General features: G+C 35.6%; 4 protein-coding genes across 9 annotated transcripts; 1 reads left to right on the top strand and 3 right to left on the bottom strand.

The window, feature by feature from the left end:
* Positions 1-1,300: 1,300 nt before the first annotated feature.
* LOC125213386 (uncharacterized) lies at positions 1,301-3,573 on the bottom strand. 2 transcript variants are annotated; one of them, XM_048113900.2, is made up of 3 exons: positions 3,442-3,573; positions 1,990-2,245; positions 1,301-1,917 (listed from the first exon to the last, which is right to left on the bottom strand). In XM_048113900.2, exons 1-3 carry the CDS (start codon positions 3,494-3,496, stop codon positions 1,542-1,544), a joined length of 687 nt encoding a protein of 228 aa, XP_047969857.1. In that variant the 5' UTR covers positions 3,497-3,573; the 3' UTR covers positions 1,301-1,541. The 2 variants fall into 2 exon arrangements, with proteins under 2 accessions (XP_047969857.1, XP_088924210.1); XM_089068084.1 differs by lacking the exon at positions 3,442-3,573 and having other exon boundaries at positions 1,990-2,433.
* Positions 3,442-14,325, bottom strand: REV1 (DNA-directed DNA polymerase). Its single transcript, XM_089068083.1, has 23 exons — positions 13,986-14,325; positions 13,524-13,665; positions 13,172-13,287; positions 13,005-13,081; positions 12,019-12,506; positions 10,998-11,162; positions 10,673-10,805; positions 10,507-10,595; positions 10,356-10,406; positions 10,077-10,280; positions 9,768-9,887; positions 9,440-9,532; positions 8,648-8,707; positions 8,490-8,576; positions 8,286-8,369; positions 8,136-8,208; positions 7,139-7,207; positions 6,926-7,015; positions 5,613-5,900; positions 5,424-5,497; positions 4,705-5,225; positions 3,785-3,845; positions 3,442-3,573 (listed from the first exon to the last, which is right to left on the bottom strand). The coding sequence occupies exons 1-23, from the start codon at positions 14,153-14,155 to the stop codon at positions 3,523-3,525; spliced, it is 3,306 nt and encodes a 1,101-aa protein (XP_088924209.1). The 5' UTR covers positions 14,156-14,325; the 3' UTR covers positions 3,442-3,522.
* A 1,201-nt stretch (positions 14,326-15,526) lies between these two features.
* On the bottom strand, positions 15,527-17,579 carry LOC125213384 (transcription factor bHLH113-like). Its single transcript, XM_048113899.2, has 5 exons — positions 17,123-17,579; positions 16,933-17,046; positions 16,728-16,796; positions 16,011-16,151; positions 15,527-15,929 (listed from the first exon to the last, which is right to left on the bottom strand). The coding sequence occupies exons 1-5, from the start codon at positions 17,339-17,341 to the stop codon at positions 15,780-15,782; spliced, it is 693 nt and encodes a 230-aa protein (XP_047969856.1). The 5' UTR covers positions 17,342-17,579; the 3' UTR covers positions 15,527-15,779.
* Positions 17,580-22,396: 4,817 nt separating this feature from the next.
* LOC125211600 (uncharacterized) lies at positions 22,397-24,375 on the top strand. Of its 5 annotated transcripts, none has more exons than XR_016136532.1 (4): positions 22,397-22,638; positions 22,780-22,895; positions 23,146-23,243; positions 24,029-24,375. XR_016136532.1 is itself a non-coding variant. In XM_048111466.2 (4 exons), the coding sequence occupies exons 1-3, from the start codon at positions 22,481-22,483 to the stop codon at positions 23,166-23,168; spliced, it is 297 nt and encodes a 98-aa protein (XP_047967423.1). In that variant the 5' UTR covers positions 22,397-22,480; the 3' UTR covers positions 23,169-23,214; positions 24,029-24,375. The 5 variants fall into 5 exon arrangements, 3 of the variants coding, with proteins under 3 accessions (XP_047967423.1, XP_047967422.1, XP_088923453.1); XR_016136531.1 differs by having other exon boundaries at positions 22,780-22,937; positions 23,146-23,214; XM_048111466.2 differs by having other exon boundaries at positions 23,146-23,214.
* Positions 24,376-26,095: the final 1,720 nt, after the last annotated feature.

Here is a 26,095-nt window from a genome sequence, read left to right as displayed (position 1 = left end):
ATAGCCGGGTCGAACAACGACCTAAATGTTCTCAATTCGTCGCCCCTTTTCAACGAGCGGATCAACGGGTTAGGCCCCTCCATCGAATTCACGGCCAATGGCAATGTGCATAACATGGGGTACTACCTGGCTGACGGCATCTATCCGCAATGGCCCGTGTTTTTGAAGACGATCAGATGCCCAATCGGAGATAGTAGAAAGTATTTTGCCCGAGCGCAAGAGTCTGCGCGCAAGGATGTGGAGAGGGCGTTTGGGGTGCTCCAAGCACGATTTGCACTGGTAAAGGGCCCGACGCGCTTTTACTACCAGGGGGATATTGCCGACATCATGTATGCGTGCATCATCATGCATAACATGATCATCGAGGATGAACACGAAGGCGTCCTCAACGTCACCAACGACACCAGTGATGCATCATCGAGTCACGGTGTCTCAACCGAGTCCGAGTCCGCCCGCCGGGGTGTACCGTACAACGAACATGAACGGTTCAAGGCGTTCATGGACATACACCAAAAGGAGGCCCATCGAGCACTACAACACGATATGATCGAAGAATTGTGGGCAAATAGAAACCGCGCCCACCGCCCTTGAATTTTTTTACTTTGAATTTTTTTTTTCGTCGTTGTAATATTTTACTCGTGTTTAATACAACGAACTTTATTACTATTATTTGTCTTGTCTTATAAATTAGCTAGCTTTATTATATACAAAAATAAAACAATTAAATTAGTAATGATGTAAAAATGAAATGTTGAGTTAGGGAGAAATAAGGGAGAAATAAGGGAGAAACCATTGGAGCAGTTGGCTAAAAGTTGGCTAAAAACTGGGGATAAATTTTGGTGCTGATGTGGCGCTGATGTGGCAGGAGTTAGGGAGAAATAAGGGAGTTTTTAGCCGGACCATTGGGAGTGCTCTTACCAGGCCCAAGACCAGCCCATTAGAGGCCCATTATTCATATAGTTAATCTTATTTTCGTGGGTCACGACTAATTCAGAAAACTCGAACCCTCATGAATAAATTGAAATATATGGAAGTATATTTCAGTTATACTCCCTTTGTCCGTGAAAAGTAGTCCCGTTTAGTCCCTCCATAAATAGAAGTCTCGATTCACTTCTACTATAAATGATAATAAGGTATCACAATCCACCAATTCATTTCATTCACATTTCATACTAGTAGTAATATATACAAGTGAGGCTTATATTCCACTAAATTTTTTCCACCCACTTTTCTTAATTCGGAGTATTTATTAAAACCTGTGCCACCAAGAAATGAGATTCCTAATGACGGACGGAAAGAGTAAAGACGAAAGATTTGTATTTCATAATGTATGAAAATAATTTTTTTTTCGAATATCATATTCGTATTTATCATTATTATTCTAAAATAGACCATTACAGCAGGTCACAACACACATCGCATCATGTCGAAGTCCACATTTTTTGTATGTTTTATGTATGCATCTAGTTTTTAATTGTTCAAACAGGAAATACAAACTCAAGCCATAACCATAATTTGTTGCCACAAAAAGTTGCATAAACTCAAGTTGCATACTTTGCTTTGTAGTCTTTCCAGAGCTGATCCACAGTCTTCCCCAGCAAGTCCACAAAGTAATTGTTGCTGTATCCACCTCTCATCTTCTTGTTGAGTTGAGCCACAAACCCATTCTTGAGTCCATTGCAGTAGTCGAGAAACCTAGCAGTCACGTCGTAGCCTTGATCCCATCGGTCACCTTGCCCAGCCTTCACCCAGTGGCTCGGGGCATAACCAGCTTTCAGCCTCACAAAATCGGCTATTCCTTCTATCAGACCACCCGGCGCCTGCCCGTTGCCATTCCACTGCCACACATGGGTCATTTCATGGTACAGAACGCCAGTGAACTCATTTTTCACATTGCCCCCATACCCATTAATGTATCTGCGCCAACACCAGTTCATCACAAATAGAAACAAGACAAATTTCCTTCCATGCGTAGAAAACTACACGTACCTGGCGCTGACATGAATCTGGTCGTTGCTGGCATACGCCACCCCGTCCATGTCATCGATAAATAAGCTCACTTTCAGCACATTTTTCCGATCAGCAGCGGAGTTCTGCTGGAAGGTCCTCCAGATGAAGGTAGTGGAGGCATCCATGGCTTGTAAGGTATACTGGGTCCCAATATCCCTGACAAACCGAGCACCACCTGCCGTTGTTGCTGCATTGTTCGTGGCAGTGTACTGGACAGCCTCATTCCCTTGCATTGCTGATAAGAATGCCAAGCAAGACAATATCAACACAAAGTTAGCCATTGCTGTTATTCTTCTTTGTGGTGTGGTATGAGTGTCAAAACACTAGGGCTATATATAGTGGACACAAAACATATACAGTCAAATACGTCTACATTATTTAAATACTTATCTTTAAAGTAATGATTCAAGACTAGAAGATGAGACCAAGTCTTCTGTAATTTCATTCCGCCTAACACCACAAAGATAAGAATTCCGCCACTTGTATATCTCTACAAAATCTTGGTGTTTCAACTATAAATAAATGATGATGGTACACTAATACTTAATATTCATTTGACTATAGAAAGGAATTACCGTGTTGTCACTTTCAACTATACATATCCTTATCTCAATTGACTTGGTTTTTCTTCTATTAGGAACAGGCCCTCCCTTTCTGGTTAAAGAGTCAACATACCTTTTCCCATTCATAGTCATAAAACAATGACATTAGTATCCTATCTAATACTCGATCAAACTAAACAGCAAGATCAACTCATAAAATCTTCTTCCTCCTCATTTGCTAAATGACAAAATAAAAGAACAAAAAGGCGAAGCATGAATTTGATATTTAATTTATCACCAAGCCTGATGAAGGAGCCATGGTTTCTAAATATAAAAAACAATTACACCGATAAACAGAAACAAGCAGGGTACAAAATGGTCATCTGGTTATACATTAACCAGAAGAAAAACATTCACATTATGGAAGTAATATCAGCAAATAAGAGCATCACTCTTATATTTATTTAGGTGGTAAAACATGCAATATTACCGAAGAGGCTAAAACACGGAGTAGGTGTTAGCTAGAAAAGAATATAGAACAACATGAGCAAAACTCAACTATTTAGTTCCCTTCATACATTCCAACAATGAAATAGTTAGGCTAGACCTGGGTGGGACAGGTCACGAAGCCATGTTCAGAGAGCAGAATATGATGTGTAATCGTTTGGGTCGATAGGATAATCATACTAGAGAAACTATACGAGTCAAGTATGCTTGATAATAATGTGGGTCGCAAACATATCTAGTGACAATCTCTGATTCTGATGGGTTTCTTCCCCTCAAATCCCACGCACTCAACAAAACAATATTCAAACACCCCAACGTCATACTTTACATCTGAATGGATATATACAAATAACAAATAATAACTAGTGAACTAATGGCTTACCCATAGCATTTTCCATCATAACCAGATTCAAGTGTAAGGACAGATTAGCTGTCATGACAATGAGGTCTGCACAAACAATTTCTACAGTAAAGGAATGCAAAGGGTGCCCCCATAGTGTTCACCCATGGATGCCTGAAAAATATGAGTCAACAAGTCATCATAAAGAAAAAGACAAAACTCAAAAGGAGCAGAAACAATTATTCCCCTCCCAGAAAAAATGAAGGAAAAAAGGGTTATGATAGAGTTTAAAGATAAACCACGGCGACTCTGTTTACAGGAAAAGGGCGCTAAATGTGTGTGTTCGGAGATGGGAAAACATAATAAAGGAGAGTAAAGTAAGAACCTGCAAGTGAGGTATTATAGCATTGTAGACTTGTAAGAGAAACTCAAACCTCCCAGTCAACCTGACAGAAGAAAAAATGAATTCAATAACAAATTAAGACAAGGACATAATATGATACCACCATTGATTAGAAAAGAGCAACATGTTAGAAGACATAAATTCAAAGATCAGGGAGAAACTAGAGGGCAATAGGTAACTTCACATTTTCATTGTTGCAAGAACAGAAGCCAAGATATCAGTCTATATCACATAGAATTCTAATACGGGCTTCAAACACCAACTGTCTCAGTCATGTATCTTTGATGATAAACAATACAGGAACTGAGAAAAACCAAACAAGTGCAGATGTGAAGACAGGTAGAGGCATGATCATTTTCATAAATTATAGACTGTGATTACGAATCCCACTGTTAATCTGATTAACCTCATAATTCTTTCACATATTTTCAACATGCAACATCCTATGCATATAACTGCAAATCAAACAAAGCAACTCACAATGTCAAAATGGCAACATTGACATGACAATTCTTGGAGAACTAGATAATAGTACTGCATATTTTCAATGTTATTCCTCCAAAAACAACCTTAACATATAGTACTACAATAAAATCTTCTTCAGCTTCTCCGAATCATAATATATAGGAAATTAAAGAATTCTATCTCTGCCCTCGGACCATATTCAAGGAAACAACTCAACCCTTCTGATAATGTGATCAATTAGATTCCCTTTGAACTCATAATAAGATGGCTTAAAATGATGGATAATGCTTGTAGTTAATAAAGAAAGCTAGAAAACAATTTTGATGAATTAACAGCACTAATTGCAGAAAATCTTGACAAAGTAATAGATGAATAAAAGATATATTTATAATCATAGATAGCATAGTAACAAGGAGAATTTAGATAAATAAACATACCTTCTCAATAGGCATATACATACATAGATCTCCTCAACATCTGTTGTAATTTTGAGATCTATATATTGCTTGAAAAGCTCATGCAACCAACCAACGGCACTACCAAATCCGTCACTGCTGACTCCAGTAAGTACAAATATCCTAGACATCAAACACTGCAGTAGAGAAGACAGACAGCCACCAGATCCAGACAGATATATTTCAGCAAAAATAGTTAACAAGCCACAGTTGCTTATTTGGAACTTCTTAACCCATTTCGGAGGATTTCCGACCCAAAGGCCACTTAAGTCAGAGGCTTCAACTTCAGTCTGTTTATCAGACACGTCATTGATGGCTCCTTTGACAAATTCTGCTCGTTGGTGATGGCCAAGATGCTCAATAATATCTTTTCTAAATTCCTCAGGCAATTCTTGGAACACTGAGGAATCTACTTGACTTAGAGATGAGGGCATGATATCTTTCCGAGAGAAAGTAGCAGGTGCAGCAAAATCAGGAACTTCTTCCTTGTCACATCCCATTACCTTAGAAACACGCATTACTATGTCTCTTAAAATCTTAACAAAAAAGGAAAACAAATATACCAAGTAAAAACAAAACATTATAGGAAAAAAGTTTTTGTAGCTAAAATGAAATTTTCTTAGAAGTAGCAACAGGAAGCAAAGTCCCCAGAAGAATTGTCATTATCCATCCAACATGAAAAGTAAGATTGTTGTTCGCACCTTATCAGTAGTAACGATATTTGATTCCAAAAGATGTGCCTCTGAGACAGATCCCATATCCTCAACTGTTACACCTGAATTACAGGCAACATTTACAAGTAATGATAAGAAAAGCAATTTTTGTCGCAACCATACTTGACTATATATCCATCCAGCAGTTTAAAATTCAAGTTAAAACCATCATGTTACCTTCGCAACTTTTTGTTGAGGCACCATGGATGTTTGTATCGATAATTTTGTTTTTACATGCAGAAATGAAACCTAATAACTTTCCTCCATACATTTCATTAATTTCCGAAACCACTTCAGGGGGTAAAGACTCTATAACAGCCACGTCTAGATCTTGAAGAGGAGGAATGCCTGTGGAATTGTGAATGCCAGTTTCAGAGCTGGACAAGCCAGCTTGCGTTTCAATAGAGGATCCTTTCATGCTGGAGCCTGGCTGACGGAACACACCATCGGTTGGCCTCCAAGCATCTAAATCAGAGAAAGATCCATCAAATGTGTGAATATACGGCAAACCTATTTCATTATGCATGAGAGAATATCCAAACTTGAATTGCTTTACAACCACAAATGAGAAAGATAACATCCCTGTTATTCATAACAACTTATGACTGATACTAACTCAGCAGTACAACTGTACAAAGGACTACTAACTCTGGCACTCTGCAATGTATTACAGATTAGAAATTTCATTCATTCGATTGTTGCAAATGAGTACAAATTTGAACCAATAAACCAATAAGGATTGAAGAGAAAGTGAACAAAACTGCCAAGCTAGAACAGCAGATGGAATTCAATTTTCGATGGAGATGACAATTTAACGATTTGGAGTGTAAAAACTCTAAACACAACATATTTCTACTTTATAGCACATAAGATCATAGAATAGAAAGGAAAAACAAATGTTCAAGCAGATTAAATTTACAGACAAATATACTTTGGAGAAACTTTAAACAACGTATTTATTCTACCTAGGGGTGGGTCGATACGATATATCGTATCGAAAACATTGTATCGTGTATCGTATCGAAAATATCGATATGAAAGAATTTCATATCGTTTTCGTGTCGAAAGTTTCGATATATCGAATTTCGATATATCGAACTTTCGATATAAAAAAATTTCATATCGTTATCGTATCGATATTTCGATATATCGTACTGAAATTCGATATATCGTTAAATATCGACATATATCGAAAATTTCGATATATATCGAAAATAAAATATCGATATATATCGAAAATATCGATATATCGAAAATTTTCGATATATATCGTATTTTCGATATAAAACGATATATCGCGATATAAGGAAATTCATATCGTTATCGTATCGAAAACCTACGATACGATATCGTATCATATCGAAAATTACGATATATCGAAAATTACGATATATCGAAAATTCGATAATTTTTCGATATTTTTCAATACGATACGAGCGATATATCATTTTTTCGATATTTTTCCCCAGCCCTAATTCTACCTGACTCACCACATTTTGGAAGATCGCTTATTGGGTTCTGGTTCTGCTCCTTTGCTGATGTAGAGGAAACCCAGGAAAGAATGGAATTTCGTTTGTTACCTTCAAGGAAAGAAGAAAGAACAAATCTATTTATGCAAATGCAATAGTATCCAGTCTAGCGAAAACAATTTGGCCTTCTTCACAAATGATCATAAATCCCCAAAGAAATTGATTCCATCATACCACGTTTGCTATCACCGGCTCCTTCAAGTTTTGAGACCTGTAAGCCCACACCTCGAATATCACCAACATCTGGCATTGACATAGGCATGTTATTTGTAAGAACAAAGATAACTTTCAGTAGACTAGAATTTGAAATAGACAAGTAGATACTTGTTACTTCCTCCATCCCACAAGAATATGCACTCTTTCCTTTTTAGTCCGGCCCACAAGAATATGCACTTTCTAATTACGAAAACTTTTTATCTCTAATGAGGTGGAACCCATTCTCCACTAACAATACTTTAATTACTTTTTCTCTCTGCCTCTCTTTACCAATTTGTATTAAAACCCGTGCCGATCCCAAAGTGCATATTCTTTTGGGGAGTATATTATATATTGTGCCATGGTGTCCAAAAATATTACTGATATTGCTCAAGAGTCATATATACTAGTTCTATGTAATTTCTCTCTTCCAAAACACAGCTTATCAGGGAAATGATGCCCTTGTGTACCCATAATCTTTGGAAACCAACTACTCTACTGTGTGCTAATGCATAAGTTCTAATAACAATTCCGTAAGCATTCTTACTTATTTATCCCAAGGAGACTGAAGGGAAAAACAGAGAATCACATCACAAGTCTGGATGATGATAACAACAATAACAGTATTAAGAAACAGCAAATTACCAGAAAATTTTTAAACTGATTCTCTCATTTGGGAAATGTACAGAATGATAAATAGTCAGAGCAAGTATTTTGTCTAGGGTTAAGAACACATCAAGTGTACGTATTAATATACATCATGGCAGGGCATCACAAGTAGAGATAAAAAAAAGTTAAAAGAAGTAAATTGTAGTATTATAGCAATAATTAATACCAGTCTTTCAAAAATGATCCATCCAAACAAATCAACTGAAAACACCATTCTTTACATAGTAAATTATAGTTTGTACGTAAGCAAGCACTATGAAAAACAATTGTGGCCCGTCAAGATTATTAATAAGCTTGACTACACTACCTATGTGGAAATGCCCAAAAAGCTGAGTTGCCAACCTCTGAAGCACGCCAACATCATCTGTGGCCATTGGTATCTGCATAGGAACCCTTAAATATATAAGAAACATTAAGCTGATTTCCCTTAAGAACATCAGATGAGCAAAGTTGGTACCGTTATAGCATGGCTCAGATTCTCGCAGTCCCCATGGCCCATGTACTTTACTGGCTCTCCTGCATCACTTTTCTTCTTCTTTAACTAGAATAAAGGTTGAAAAGTTGTTTAAGCATTTATGATATCAACTAATGGGCGACACATTCTATAACAGTTGCATTCGAATATAAGTATACTGTTTTACTTGAGGAAATGAGACACAACCTTGAGTGTAAAAGTTCGTCCTTGCACTCCGCATCCCTGCAATCGAAGTGCTACCTCCTTGCATAGACTTGTTAGAAAATGCTGAACCTGAATCCAGAAAACAACAGTTACAAAATTATTTCAAGTACAGAAGAATCGTAATATGATGGATGACTAACATCGTTTGCATTATTGAATCTGACACCCCAGTTTACGTCTGCACCAACAGACTTGCTTTCCTGCAGCCAAAAAAAACATAAAATAAGATACTTCCTCCGTCCCACAAAAGATGTCACACTTGTGGGACGGCACGTGATTTTAGGAGGTTTTGTTTTGTGTGTTAAATGGAGAGAGAAAATATAATTTTTATATTAATGTGAGAGAAAACTTTTTCCAGAAAAGGAAATGTGACATCTTTTGTGGGACGGAGGGAGTATGTAGGAGTATAAAACTAAAATATGATATTGACAATATCTACCTACAGGCAGTGTAGAAAAGAAGACTATTAATGGGCACCCACATGATCACAGGAATTACGTGGATGTAAACTTTATACTTCAGTTGGACCCTACCTATATGCAGTATATGCAACAGTTATGAAGCCAATAGCCAATTCTAAAAAATGCAATAAATTAGTGTAGGCCTTTGAAGTCAAGTGCATCTTGTTTCAACTAGTTGTCATGTAGCCAAGAGGCAAGTAAATGCTAACAATGCATGTGTTCTGTATAAAGTTCGCTCATGCAGGTTGGCCTAACTAAGCCTGTGTTACACACTTTACAGGGTCCAATAGAACATGTTTGTGATAGACTCCAGAACCATGTCTATCCAGCAGTGAAGGCTGTAGATATCATCAACTACACCAAGCATACACATGATAAAAAGTTGGACAAATATTAATCCGCTGAAAAACAAAGATCCATAGAATATAAAGCGTAGACCACCTTGTATTTCAGACTCGAAGAGAAACTCACCTGAATCAATCCAACCAGTCGGCTGTCTATTCCCCTACTATAGTTCCACAGCATCTCTCCAGTTTTCATTCCAAAATCCTTTTGAAGGGACTCCTGGACATGTTAAAAAGTGGAAAATCAAGAGGACTGGAATGACCACGAGAAATATCTGGATAAACATAAGGCAGAGTTGGTCAGAGTAGTACGAAGTGCATCAGAATTAGTCAAAGAAAAGCCACTCTGAATATTTTCCCTTATGGTCAGTCTGAAAAGGATGTGTACAAAAAGAAAGTGCCATAACAAACAATGCCAAATGAAAAAAACTCAGTTCAATTACTGTAAAGATAACCTTGGCAATTGGACGCAATTGGCCACATGTTCTAATTTGCTTATTCTTCAGTTTTTCTTCCAAAACATGTCCAATACCAGGAAGTGCCTTAACAGGAAGTGTGTATAAATAATCATCCACCTGGACTGAGACATGGTTAGGTAATAAGGATAAACTAAGAGTATGAATCTTGGAAGTTCTCCGATTTGATGCCAAAAACTATGAACCCTCTTGAGCAGATGCTCTTTATAAGACGAGAACAACAACTTAGTGAAGAAAAGAAACCTAGAAGGGCCGAACATACTGAAACAACTTATGTTAGACCTGTACCTTTCCAGGAGGAATATGGAACTGCCCATCAGGTTTTGCAGTTCTTGTGGCAAGGCGAGCCATAAGCATATTTTCTGCAATTCCTGCACTAGCAGTGCATCCTGTGGTGTCAAGAATCTCCTTTCTGATTATCGAGGCTAAAATCTCATAGTCCCCCACTTTTGAGTCAGATACATCTAAGAATGCTTCGTCACAGCTCACAGCCTGCCATTGAAACAACAGTTTAAAGAATAACAGGGCCATAGAAATAGCATTTCAACTGCATTGACGAGGGCAGACCTGCACTTTGTTGCAGTGATTGTGAAGAATGTCATAAAACTGATCTGCAACCTGAAAATGAAAGAATCGTATTGAAGAAGCGACATGTGACCATCATTTAACATATAGGAAAATGATTATATCTGCTATGAGCCTTCGCTTGAGTAGATACCATCTCATAAGCTTTGAAGTCATATGGAACAATTGCAAGCTGAGGGCACCTAATCTTAGCATCTTTGACAAACATTCCTGCCCTCACTCCTGGAAGAATGCATGGAATTAGCAAGAGTGCGTATGGAAAACAATGAAGAAGTGTGATTTACAGAGGACAGCCCTACCATATTCTCGGGCGGGATAATTGGCTGATGAAATTTCAGCTGTGCCACGGGGATTATCTGAATGACAGACTGCAACAGGTTTCCCCTGTAATTCAGGATGGTTCCTGATGACTACTGAAACAAAGAAGCAGTCCTGAAAACAGGCCATTCAAATAACCGAAAGTAAAATTAGGACAAACATAAATAAGTAATACCCAACTAAATACATAAGACAGTAAGATACAAATTTGGCTGGACAAAAGGGCATGAATTAACCAAATCGATTAGAAAGACATAAAGGGAGAAGACGTCATAATTTAGTCTTAGAAGCTGCTAATGTGCTTACCATGTCGATGTGTATCACAACTTTCTTCTCATTCGGTACACCAGTTTTCAGACTGGAACCCGCATTGTAGAGATTAGAAACTCCGGATGTAATCCCATTAGACAAGCTAGGAAATTTCTTACGATATCGGTGTCTCCAAGTACCAATAAAATGCAGCCTGGAACTCTGAAAGGTGTAAAATTTTTTAGAATACCATATATGTCTGATCATGTCGTTGTAACTTAGAATTCCGCACCAGAAGGCCAGAATATTTAAAGATCAAAATTTTCTAAACATCAGCAAGCAGTAAAAAATGGTTATCTGGATTATAATACATATAAACCAGAAGAAAACACATTCAGTCTGAAGTAATATCAGCAAATAAGAGGAGTGCTCGTATATTTATGAGGGACATTTAACATGCAATATTCCTAAAAGATACGTAGATGTTAGTTGGAAAAGAATAGAGAATAATATGAGCAAACTTAACCATTAACTGGATAAGAACAAAAAGGATCTACACAACATGTACTACCAGAGTTCCCCTATGCATTCCAACAATTAAATAGTTAGGCTGCCAGGGGACTGCTCATGAAGCCATGTTCACAAGGAATAACATGTTGTGCAATAGTTTAGGTTGATCCAAATGGGTGCTTTCATCTCGAATCCCACATATTCAACAAAACAATCTATTTCATATAAAATCTATCTAAACATATTAACCTGAAGCACACACTTACATACATAATGAGATTTCGGATTAAAACTGAAATTAAAGGAGAAACGAAAGCATAATATGACTAATTTCGTTTGCATCTCCATTTTATACAAAATTGTAAATTCCAGAGCATGTTACATATTGCAACTGCAAAGATTTGGTTATTGGATAACATCATTTCTGGGGCACTATGCTCACAACCTCAAACTACAAAAGATGAAAACTCAATTTTTTCAACATGTCAATTTTGCTAATTATTTAAAGGTCTTTATATAAAAAGCAAGCAGCCAAAGAAATTATAACCAAAAATGGCATAATTTTCACCTTAAAATAATTTTCCACAAAATTGGGATCTGAGATTGTTGAGTGGAGTTGATTAGTGGGCAAACAGTTTCTTGAACTTGAAGCTTCACAAGAGTTAAAATTATCAAGGCTATTGCTGCAATGAGAAACAGAAGCCTTGCATGGACTAGACTTGTACTCTAAATCAGAAATTTTCATATCTGAAGGTGAACAGTCACTCTGTTCAAGACCTTTTACTTCACATGAACTTTCTACACTACATGATGGCCCTTCAGGCATCACGCTATCAGTCTTAAGTTGCACAGGGTCAATCTCTTCTTCGTTGCAGCTTTCTGCTTGTTCTAAAGAGGCACAACCTTCATCCTTCTTAATAAATAATTGATTATCACAATCATCAACAGAAATATTTGCAATCTTTGGTGCTTCGTTGTATTGGAGAGAGAAGAAGGCAGACAACTTTGCTTGGTTACAATTTTCAGCAGCAAGTTGATCAAGTTGATAAGGAGTCCCTGGCAAAACAAAACATCCAAGTGACATGACAGCCAACAGGTACCATGTTATATCTTTAAGACCACCAAAAAGTAGTCCTGAGATAGTGGAAATCATTTGGCCTTGTGAAAATGAAGATTAATTGAAATCAATACTATATAGTAGTACTAGATTATTTCTGGGCCATTAATGACAAATTATTTTATTTAAAATAAAGAATAACCACAAAACACAAAATAGAACATAATCCATATTTAATTTCAAACAAAAACTCAATTTTAGTGGTGCTATAAAAAAATAGTAACTGAATAAATGGAAGTGCTTAAACTAAAACGTATATAATATAGATCCATAAGTTTAACCAACTATGTTGTACAGTGAAGCTTCTAAGTACTTCTCCGATGTGTTTTAAAATGGGAAGGGGGTTGGGTGGGGGGGAAATAGTGCATTGAACCAAAACCTCCTTTTCATACCGCGTTATAACAAGTATGAACCTGACATATACCAGTGACACTTACAACTAAGAAGTTTATTAGCAGCAACAGATTCCAGCAGCCACGCAGGTTTAACAATTGGAAGCCCACCGCTGAAAGCCCTACATCAATGAAAAACAATCTTTAACCAAGCAAAAAGAAAAACAGTAAGTTAGTCGGCATGATGCTCTGTACAGACTGAGGTACTGAACCTCAAATTCTTGATTTTACTGTCAGGGAGATTGCTGCAAATTATGTGTGTGACCCGATGCCTTGAAAAATAATTTTCAAAGCGACCTCCATACTTCAACATATATCCTCGGAGCTCCTGGAAAATGAAATTCGTCTTAAGATTACTTGAAACACTGTGTCGCAGTAACAGACAATTGTTTCTTCCAATTCAAAAGGAATTAAAGGAAGAAAGAGAACCTATTGATGATGAAAAACAATACTAGAAACAGTATATGCTATTCTGAGAAGTCACTGACGAAGAATACGTATAACAAATAATGCATCTTCGAAGTAAAAAAACAATGGCCAACAAGCATCAGGCTTCAAAATAACCTGACTTGAGGGAACAGTATATCCATCAACAAAAATTGAGACCCCAGAAAATATATTCCCCGAACTGGACCCACTGCACGAAGAGCTTGAAGCAGCCGCAGCAAACTGCTCGTGTAATTTCTGATTCTTCACAGCCATGTAACTAGACCAGTTAAGCAATAACCATCAAAAAACAGAAGCACTAAAGAGTTGTTATTAACAAAATTGCACCCCTCAAACAATTCACAATAATTAACATCATGATTTGCAAAATTAAACTGAAAAGGGTGCTTCAATTCACCAATATATTACAAAATCCACTCCGAACATCCTTGATTTTCACTGAAAGGTCACTCGAAAAAGGTTACACGCACTGCACAGCACCAATTACAAGGAATCACGGATTCCACGCACACAGACAAAATGAAATCTGATGTCAAACAGACAATTAACATTTTATATTAATGTAGACAAATCAGAAACCTGCCAACATCGGTGAATGGCGACTTGCGGAAGGCGGAACGAGAATTCGCCCCCCAAGCCATGCCGAGGGTTTTCTGAGCGGTCTTTTTCCTCTTGGCATCGGATGAAGAAGGGTTTGAAGACGTCGATTTCAAACTCCGTTTCGATTGGGAAGCCGAATTAGAACTCATCACTATCGCAAAGACACTGGAAAAACTCGAGTGCAAATTTGAATTGTGAAAAATCGAGAAATGTTTTCGAGAAGAATTTATATAAGAAACTGAAACTTGGAGGGGAAGAATTTAAATGACGCGGCAAAGCGGTGACGTCGTGATTTGTGTCATAGTAGAAAAAATTGGCAAAGCAAGATATAGTCGAGCGTTGGTACTGAAATTACCAACTATTTCAATTATCTCATTTTTTCTTGGTTAATTATTTTAAATTATATTGGTACTTATATTTTTTATCCCTCCCTTATCTTTGCAAACACAACACTTTCTAGTTTAAACGTGTGGGCATATTCCTTCCTTCCTTGTTTTGTTTCTATTTCTACCTTTTTACAATAAGCGAGACATTTTTGTTGAGGATTTTTTCGATGTAGTGTAGCTATAGAGATGGAGCCGTCACGGTGGTGGTTGCTGCAAAGCATCGCAAGAGAAAGGATGGCAAGCCGAGTGAGTCGAGAACGGAGCGGAGATTATTTTATTTTGTTGTGAGTAGATGGAGTAGAATTGTGGAGTAGGAGATCCCCTCCATGGAGTAGGAATTGTGGAGTAGGGGATCCACTTCGATCGAGAATTAGTCTATGTTTTTAATAAAAGTGATTGTAACCTAAATTTGACACTTAAATCGATTGTGATAACTAGGAACTGAAACTTGTATTGTCAATGAACTTTGATTGATATTCTCTAGAATTAAACACCACCAAAAAATTTGTGTTATGGTTTATGAACTTTGGCTGATACTCTCAATCGTCATACTTGACTCCAACGGCCCTCAAGATCATCCGGCAACCCCTACCTCGCAACAATAGACTTCTTCAATTTTAATTCCCTAAAAGATTCCATACTTCAATTATAGCATAAGAAAAAAAAATGAGTAATGATAAACAACCAAAATAAGGTTACATTACTAGTTTGATGTATTAATTATATATTAAAATAATAAATATAGTTAGTGAATAAGTTAAAAAGACTTATTAGCCTTTAACCTCATTTTTTTTAGTTTTATATTTAAATTTTCTTTATATTATTTTTAAAATTTGAATTAAAATATGCACTAACTACATTTATGGTTTCAAAAAAGTAAAAAAAAATATACACAAATCATAAATATATGACCACAGTATTATGCACTTTCCATGTACTATATATGCATCCATATATTTTAATTAAATGCATAAATAAACCAATTTTTTTTTCTAATCAACTAGTTTTTGATTTTACAAAATTTGATCACGTGGATTTGTTAAAAAAGAATTCAAGTAAGACACAAAAAAAATACATTATGGAAGGCACATGGCAGTAAAAATAGTACAACTATCAAATCAAAGCATTAGAAAATAGACCAACAAACTAAATTCCTGAATTCATTTTAAAAAGTGCCTGAATATCACCAGAGCACCATTCACATTATGTTGCTCCCCCTGCCTCGGCTATTAAACAAAAATTGGGGCCCAAAAAAAACATGAAAATTCCCAACCTCCAAACAAAAATTTATCTTTACATCGAATATTTACTAGTAGGTAGTACTTGTTTTCTTTTTCTTTACCCTGAAACTTTTCTTCACAAACTACATATTTGTGAACACAGAAGCCTAGTTTGATGAAACAGTGTTGACCATGCGTGCAGACGACCAGAGATCGGCTCCATTGGAGTCGGCCACGTGCAAGGTCAGATCAACCGGGACAAGGCACAGTCCCCTGCTTCTCAGATCATCCTTACTACTCTTGCAATCTATTTCATCCTGTCAAATTTCATCAAAACAATCTATTAGTACTACATATGCATAGCATACACGAATATAAGAACATAGATACATACGTACCCCGACAGATAGAGAACTATGGGGGGCGTCCGAGGAGGAGGGTGACATGTGCTGCAGATACGGAGAACAGAGGACCTGCACCTGATCGTGCAAAAATCTTATGTAACCCAACGCTTCGTGAAGCACTGATGCTGTATCCGTCTGCACAATCCCCAGCTTAGTATTAGCTTAGTATTATAATTCTATAGTTCCATACATGAAATCCAAATTAAATATGTATGTACAAAATTGTAGTTATGGAACCATTGTTGAGATATTCACATCTCACATTGAAAACATGATAAAAAAAAAATAGATCAACTTAAATACACACCAATATCAGCAATTTGTTTTCGGATGAAAACTTACTAAAATTTGATTACTCAATGATTCAGGTGCATCAATTACTATAGTCGTACCCCTTTCGCGTATCAACTACGCTGATTGTTCTCCCCATACCTAGCACCCGTAAAATCTAACAACCAACAAATTTCCATACTCATAAAAAAAACATTGGGGAACAAGGGATGAAGGGACCACTTCAAGTCTTCAAATATGTGGTTATTTGACTGTATTTCCCAATAGACCAGACAGAACATCACATCACGTGTATAATTAAGAATTGTTTCACTTCTTTGAATTCACTCTCGTAAAGTAATCAAATCAATAAAATGAAATGACATAGTAAAAAAATTAAAGGCAAACAGTGATTTCAGACGATGCCAAATTCAAACCGACCTTTCCAAACGGAGACACGAGCTGCTGCAACGCCGTTATTCTCTCACCAAGCTTCTCTTTCTTAACCACCTAAACAAACAGTCAAACAGTCAAACAGTAAATTAACACCACAATTTTTACTTTTTAGATTAAATAACAGATGCATAATTTTATAATTTGGACTATAAATCAATAAAAAAGAAACAAAACAAAAATTCAAACTCACCTTTGCATGGCCGCCGGCGCCGGCAGATTTCTCCGATTTGGCCTTCTTGCCATTACTAGCCGGGACTCCGCCACATTGCCCCGCACCCCGAGTGCCCGACCCGTTTCTCTTCTTCTGCACCATCAAAAAAATTGAGAGAAAAAGAATATTTTTTTGGCAGAGTAATAAAAATGAAATAGATAATTGTGACATTGTTATTTTTGGGTGAAGGATCGATGCATGTGAATCCGGGTTTGTCCTCCATTTTGTTGGCATTTCCATAATCACCAAAACAGAGCATTTTCGGATTATCATCAAAGCCGAAGCAAGCATCCGAATCGAGACCCGAAATCTCATCGCCGAATAGAAGCTGAGAGTAGCACCCGGGAGCTAGCGGGTCCTCCCCGAACCCGGAATTATTACCCGCCATTGATGAAGAAGAAAAAGAGAGAGAGTAAAATTTCTGACTTAGATTTGAGAGAGAGAGTAAAATGAAGGGGTCTGTATGGCTATATATATATACATGTAGGTGTAGGTAGGCTAGCCTATTAATGTGTTGTGTTTTTCAACAACTGTAGCAGCATAGTAATCTCTATATCTGTATTGAAATTAGTAGAAAAACAGAGGGAGGGAGGGAGATGAGGAGACGACAGCGGGCTTCGGTATTGTCGTCGTCTCACAGTCAAAGTTCCAAAGCCACCCGACCCGAGGAAAACCGTGCTTTATTTCTCCAAAGCGGTATGGCCATGACCCGACCCGACCCGTTTTTAGGGCGTGGCAGGGTTCCACTCACTCTGGCCCACTCGTCTTGCATGCATGGCATGACTCATCGATCACATTACAATTATTTTGAATGACTTTGTGGTTTAGTTTAGCCAGATGATAACTTCTTTACTACCCCGTATTATGTTTTACTATTTCATTTTTATTATTTTTATCAAGTAGACATTATATTTCACTTACTCATTCTTCTAATATTTTATAATTAAAATAATATATAAAAGTATGATTCAAATCGAATTTTACTAAGTTTTTATTTCACTTTTAATATAAAATTAACCAATTTCTTAAAATTTAATAAAAAAAAAAATGGGACTTTTAATAGAATTCGGAGGGAGTACTAATGTGTTTAGAGTGTTTGTTTGAATTCATCGTTGTGTAGTAATGTGCATTGAATGACATTTTCATTTTATAAAACTCGGTTCGAATCTTACAGGCGAGTAGTAATCTGCATTGAATGACATTTTCATTTTATAAAACTCGACGCGAATCTTACAGGGGGTAAAGAAGAGCGGTGGAAAAGGTTTGTAAAATATATATTCTATTGTTACATGGTAATGTGTATTGAATGGCATTATCATTTTATAAAACTCGGAGCGAATATTAAAGAAATTAAAAATGGTGGAAAAAACTCGGCATGAATTTTAAAGAAAAGTGGTGGAAAATGTTAAATGAATATAAATTATATTTTTATATAATTAATTATATGACAACGTGAATAAATAAATCAATAGAATTAAAGTGATTATTATTTATTAAAAATAATAAAATTAAATATGATATTTAATGATATAATATATACTTGAAAGTAACAATATACTACTATTCAAATAACTGATAGAAATAAGACCCATCCGGTATTTAAGATGCATTAATGTGTGTTCATGATTTATGGTTTATGGTTTACTGTCCCGAAAAAGTAAATTCAACTTTTGGGATAAATTACTTTCGGTGATTATTCATTTTACTTATGTCGTTTTATAAATTAAGTAGAGCATATCTCAATTTGGTGAATTTGTCTTTCTCTCTAGAAAAAAGTTTATATAAGTACCAAGTACCTTGCATTTAATTATTTACAGGAGTAAAGGGATTTAAGGGATGTAAAGAAATTAAATAATACATTGTCAGCACATATATGTAGAGTATCTAATAAAATAATACGGCATACTTGCATTGCAAGAGCATTCACAGTGGGCGCCCTGTAGTCCGCCGTATAATTCTATTTTTCGCACATTAGTATTCTATCCTTTAACCCATTCACCTACAGTTAAACGTCCTATAGCCCGTCCTATAATTTTAACTCCTATTTTATATTTGTTTTTTATTTTTTATGTTTGCAAATATATCAATTAGCAAGAATAAAAATATAAAAACACCACAAATTAAAGGCATATACTATTGTCAGTATTTATTTTTATATTTTATATTTTATGCTTGCAAATATGAAAATCGTCAGAATTCATTATTGAATTTAGAGAGAAATTGAGATGGGAAGAGAGTGGAGTAAAAGGTGTGAAATGAAGTAAAAAAAATGGTGATATATATAGAAGAAAATAAAATATAAAATAAAAAATGAAAAAATGTGTGCATGTCCAGACTATCGTCCTTACCCCTTACAAAGGGGCGGACAATAGGTCGGACTATGCACAAATGTGTGCCTAGTCCGCGGACGATGCATAGGGTGTGGACTAAGAAAATCGCATAGGACGTGGTGCTGCAATGCCGCCCGATACATAGGGCGGGCTTTAGGCGCCCCACTGTGGATGCTCTAAAATATGCGGCATATTATTTAATTATATAATGTCTGGCTAAAAGGCCATTTAAATTAACTAATTAAGATATTATAGTGATCCATTCGGCACATATAAGCGATGATAAGCTCGCGGTATTGCTACTAAAAGTAATTTAGGGTATGCTATCATGAGTCTCTTATAAGAAAATGAAACTACTGACAAGGAGAACTTTAAGACAATTAATTGAAAAATTAAAATTAAAAAAGGTAGTCTCTCCGTCCCAAGAAAGTTGAGTCGTATTCCATTTAGTCCGTCCTTACAAATTAGTTGAGTCATTTTCCTTTTTAACAAAAAGACAAAACATCTAATCTTATTTCATCATTTACTTTACTCTCTATTATCTTTACTATTTTTCCATCTCTCCTATTTATTTAATATAAATTCTTAATCTCCGTGACCAACAGTTTTGTATCAATTTTCTTGGGACGGAGGGAGTACGTAATTACTAATCCCTCTCCGTCGGCGATTAGGAGCCCCGTTTTTCTATTTAGGTCCGTCCACAAATATGAATACTAGTTCATTTTTATAAACGATAATAAACTATATATTTCACAAACACATTCCACTCATATATTTTATTTATAACTAATACTAATTGAAATTCATTTCTACTAATTTTTTTCCATCAATTTTTCGGTAAACATATGCCGAAAAGAAATAAGACTCCTAGTGATGGACGAAAGTAGTACTCCAACATATAATTAAAAAGTTTGAATTTTTCACTAGTAATTGAACTCTATATACTTTCCCAGTAGTAATACTATGATTTACTAGTAATTTCTTTAGGGACGTTAAATATGAAAATACAAAATTATGTCTCCAAAACAAAATTAAAAAATGGGGACACGTGTGGGGGGGGAAAATGAGTGAAAGCGACAAACAGTCTTTTCACAAATAATTAATGTATTAAAATGAAAAATGCAGATCTATTTCTCCAACACAGTCCTCGTCTCACGATCTTCTTCTCTCCAACTTCCAAAGCAATATGCATTTGACCACATTTCTTGATGCTCGTTTTCTATATTTCAAAGGAACTTTATTTTATTTTTTAATCGTCTCAGCGCTATCGTTAACTTTTTAATGTGCATCTTTCAAGTTGGTAACTGCGCTGTGCCTGTGTGTGCTCACATTAAAGCGATGAATGGATTGATTCTGATTTTCATTTCTCTTTACAAATGTCAAATTGGGATCTAATTATGCAACAAGGGCATTTCATTCATCCCTGATACAAATAATATGATAATGACAATCTTAATTAGATGTACAATTACTACGTACGGTATTATAATTAGTGGGAGGAGTATGATTAATTATAAGTTGAATGGAATCATAAAGTAGGATGATTAGTGTAATCAAGTTTATCTGAAATTTGAATGAAAATGGAATCATTAAGTAGAGTAGTGTGATGTATATCATGTATTCAAAGTTAATGTAATAGTGCTTTCTTAAAAGGGGCATGCTCGATGAAGAATATCTTGACAGCTGATGAAGAATAGAGTATAAGAGCATCTCCAATAGCGGCTAGTCCATCGGCCAGTGGTGTATCCAGAATTTTGAGTTTGAGGGTACGAATGATATTACAATGAAGCATAACTTTAAAATCTTACTACTAATTATTTTCCCTTCTTTTTATTCAGTTCTTTAGTAAAAATGTTTATTTTTTAAAATTTTTATGCATAAAAAATTGATTAACCTATTGTATCACTAATATTTAGATGACTTCTCTTAGATTTATATACTTATATTATTAAAATTTTATTTTAGCTTTTGTGAAATGTGCTCTCTTTACCAAAAATAATCCTTTCACTTATTCGTGCAAAAGTTAAATTCTTGAAAAAAGGACATAATGCATGCTTATATTTTCCAATAAAAAAATTATTTTAATTTATAGAAGTCTAAAAAACAAAGCCAACAGAACTAGGGAAGAGTTGAAAAAATAAGACAAAAAGACAAATTTATTTAAAATATAAAAATTAAAAAACAAAGCCATAAAAGAGAGTTTAAAAATAAGACAAAAAAGATACATTTATTTATATTATAAAAATGAAAAAACAAAGCCATAAAAGAGAGTGTAAAAAATAAAAAGGCAAGTGGATGAAAGTTACAGAAACAAGCGATTGGGGCTAAAAGGGAATCAAACCCATGTTCTTGCTTTGCAGGGGAAGACGAATACCACTAGACCATTTATATTTTATGTTAGAAATGGGATTTTAGTAGTATATATTATTGGAAGTTTTGGGGGTACATTGTACCCCCTTGTTCCTTACTGGCTATGCCAGTGCCACCGGCTAGCTGATTCGCGTCGCTAGCCGGTCGGCTAGCTGAACTATTGGAATCGGCCAGTGCAAAATCGGCGAGAGATTGGGCGAGCGCTCGCCGATGCGCTGGCCGCCATTGTGGTGTGCCGATCGGCGAGCGATTGACCAATGCTATTTTTTAAATTTTTTATATTTATTACATTTTTTTAATGTATTTTTTTATGCATTTTTTTATTGCATTTTATTGTATTTCTTTATGAATTTTTTTAATTATGTAATTTTTAAATAGGGATACAGATGGCGGGCTAGGCCCAATAGAGATGAAAAGAAGTTCATATTCAATTTTCTAAATTGTTTTGTACCATTAAAATTCCAATAAATTTCAAATTATACTTCTGTAGTAGTACTCTATTTTTTTTTTATTATATGTTCACCACATATTAATATTTAGAAATTGGCAACTATACAAATATTATAATTTAATTCACTACTTTTGAAAGTTATGAGATTAATAAAAAATTAACCAAAATTATGATTCAAATTAGTTAATTTTGTCCTTATTAGATTTTATACATTTAATCTTATTTAAATAATTAAAATAATTTCTATCGATATTTTAAATTAAAAAGGGGAAAATATGAACCGAGCTACCGCCTACCGCAAAATTACCAAAATCATTTCTAAAACCCTAGACAAAAACCCTAGCCCTTTCCCCAAATTCACAAGAACTCTACAACAATGGCTTGGCGTGGTTCAATTTCCAGATCTCTCATCCCCACCGCAAGGGCTGCCGCCTTCCGCTCTCCGCCGCCACTCTCCGCCCCAACCCGCCTAATCCATTCCCCGATCGTCGCCCCTCGCCTCCGTCCTCCCCGCCTCTCCTTCTCCAACCCTAGGTCAGATTCAATTTAATCCACGTTGCACCAGAACTGCTACATTTTTCTTGCTGAATTGCGTCATTGTCCTACCCTAATTATTGCATTGGATATTTTGTTTATCGAATTATTGTTGACTTTATGAAGTTTTTGATGTTACAGGACACTGGGAGAACTAGGATGTGCGCAGTCGTTGCTTCCATTGAGTAGCATGGCGGGAGTGCAGCTGACTTCACATCTGTCTCTCAACGTGCGGGCTTTCTGTGAGCTGTCCCATGGTACCTTCCGCCGTTCTTGTCAAGATCGCTAATAGTTTCTTTGTGAGTCAAATACTGTTGTTTGAGGATTGTCATCGTGATACTTAAATGTTCATAAAGGAAATGGAATTTTCCCTTTTCTGAATCCTGGTATTAGTGTAACTACGTGCAATCACCTATGAGATAAAGGTTGGGGTATGTGGTTTTATGTAACTTTGTTGAATTTGGTTGATAAAGAGATTTGGAATGATTGGGAATTTGGGATTGATAGGGAGGATTGGAAAAGATGGGTGATTTCAGCAACGCTTCCCGGCAATCAAAGGCTCCCTCACTCTACCCTGTAGGTTAATTGTCAATTCGTGCAACAAAGTGAGATAATAGAAGACACTGGATCATGCCTTTTAAGTTTATTGTTTTGTAAAATCTGTTTGTTATTAATTTTTGACAAAATGTGGAATATATATAGCTGGGGCCGAATATGATTAATCTTAAAACACTGTGATCTTCCGAATTCAATGTCGTTCTGAAACTTGTATTGTTGGTTGAGTCTATGCTTGTCATGTTTGTATCTGTGTCTGTGTGTCAATATTATATGTCTAGAGTACTGCAAATTGAACATTTTCTGGGAATGCCTTATTTCTCAAATGTTCAAGAAATTACTTGTATGCTAATTAATGAAAAAGGTTTGATACACATGGATGGCAGTAGCTTCTTTCTAATTCCTTTTTTGCCATAGTGCAAAATGTTTCACTGAAATCAAGGAGATTGAAGTCTTGTAGTTATACTCATTAATCTTGGTGGTCTTGTATGCCTAAAAATGGAACAGAAGGAACTAATTTTTTCTGGCTTGTCCTTTTCCAAATTGTGTAAGTAGAAGAATGGAAAGATCTTAATTCTTAATCACAGTTCCATACACACTCTGGCGTGATTAGATTGGAGTTTCACACAATCACACTCACTTTCTCAATGTCTCTTTTGCACCACTATCTTATTCACAAGTAACAAGTGGCTGTACATAGTTCATACTGCGCCCCCTGCCTCAGAGTGCTAAACACCTCAGCAAACACTTAAGTTAGCTCTCTTATAGTAAAAGTTAAACACAGTTTCAGACTGTTTCTCTGCTGTTGTCATTTACTCATCTTACACTGTTGCAGGTACTTGAATGTATTTCTGGGTCTTGCGCAGAAGGAGCTCAAAGATCTGGGTCTTATCGTTAGGGGTGTCTTACTGGAACTTTTCCTCATTACATAGGAAAAACAAATAAAGATATGTCCTTCCCTCCTTGCCTTTGCTGACTGAATTGCAATTAATGGCTCAATGTCTTAAATTCTGAGACATTCAAAAATTGCTGCATTATATATGCATGCATATGCTTGACCTGTATATTGGAGTTTGAGTCATGATGCTCTTTAAACTTTTGTGTTTACAATCCAGAGAACTGGCTATACAGTTGTCAATTTTTTATTTTCCCAATTAATTTGAAGTTTTACTGTTTTTTCTACACCACTCTACCATTAGTTATACGTCTAGTGCTGGCTGGCTGGGATGTCAAACTCACCACTCTCTTAAGCTATTTTGTTTTAATGATCACCATTTTAGTTGGCAAAAGATAGTGTTAAATTCTACTAGTTACTCTATATAGCAGGGGCCTAGGGTGACTGTGGAATCTATTTTGGATTCCTCTAAGATGGTTTTACTTCTATAACTTATGGTATATTCGACTAAGCTTGCCTTCATCTCATGACCAGTAGTTCAGCTATATCCGCCAGTTTCATAGACAGGGAATTGGTTAAGAAGGCTGGGTGCAATTTGTGATATAAAGAGGATTAGAGAATCGTCTTGTCAATTGCAGAATATAATTCAATCCAAAAAATAAAGTACTGCTGTTACTAAACTTTAAAGCTTGACATGTTAGATGTTTCCTGGAGTGGGAATCCATAAAAGTAACTACCTATAGCCAAAGAATATAATCATATACTGTGTAGCCACCCACATATATGGATTCAATTATATTTTGACCATAATAAACTTCCCAGCAACTTTTATGAAGTCCTGAGGGAATTATGACATCGAACTAGTTACCCAAATATTGCTCAACTTGAAATCTTGAATTTTCCTTTCATATACTTTTTAATATTGTCAAAGACTCAATAGGAAGTACAGTTTTGCTAGGAGATTATTTCGGATGCCTTCCCCACCAATTATTATGCCATACACATGATAAAGTTTATACTATATCTTATCTTGGAGCGATCGAGTTCATTCGTACAGCATCAATAATTCGTATATAGGCTCTAGACATGTTAGGACTCAGGTGTCCAAATAAAAGAACCAAAGGAGGTCAGATACCTATTTATATTTTGGTATTTGTATTTTATTTGTGAAGGTGTGGGAGGCCAATTACTATTTGGGATCAAAATGGGACCTTTCAGAATCATGCGTAAGTACAACCAATTAAATAAATAAATGATAAGATAACAAGCAAAAAAGTTGGAGAGAGAGAGAGGGAGAGGTGAAGAACCGTATTTATACTCTATCCAATAGATTAGATTGAGGGTTAGACCATGTTCATCAGCAACCATTCAACCCAATTCAACCCAACCATCCACTTTTTCAATATTTAATTCATTTCTATCTCCTCCACATCATCTTCCACATCATTAATATTCATCCAACCCAACCAAATATATATTCATGGTTTATCAATGACCACCCAACCATTCCATTATATATTATTTTTTAACAATAGTATTATTATATGAAACGTTTATTATCGAATAATAAAAATTATAAAAGAACATAATAAATGATAAACTAAAAATTATAAAAACATTGAAGTTCGGGAAATAATCTTGGGAACGATTGAAAATTTGGGAAGAAATGAAATTTTGGGTCGAATAAATATTTTGAGAGTAAGAGAATATGTTATTCTCATCATCATCCAAGATGAACAACAAATAGAACTAATAAATAATAAATTATAGTACAAAAGAAAGAAGGATTATATGAAGAGAAAAGATAAGATTTCTTTTATGCAAAACTATAGCAAATGTGGTCTCTATTTGTAGAGGACGAAAAATTATAAATTTTGGTATAATTTTTATAATTTTTTAATACAACATATAAAAGATAAATCAATTTAAAAAAATAATAATATCAACCAATGAAATTGTGCCATGTGGCACAATTTCATTGGATGATTCATAACATATTTGGGAGAC

Source organism: Salvia hispanica, chromosome 3, assembly GCF_029641045.1.
Source record: "Salvia hispanica isolate PSC_SH4W2 chromosome 3, Shi_PSC_v1, whole genome shotgun sequence".
In the NCBI taxonomy this organism is placed as follows: Eukaryota; Viridiplantae; Streptophyta; class Magnoliopsida; order Lamiales; family Lamiaceae; genus Salvia; species Salvia hispanica.
The sequence above is the reverse complement of the archived record's forward strand: the minus strand, read 5'-3'. Positions and strand labels throughout refer to the sequence as shown.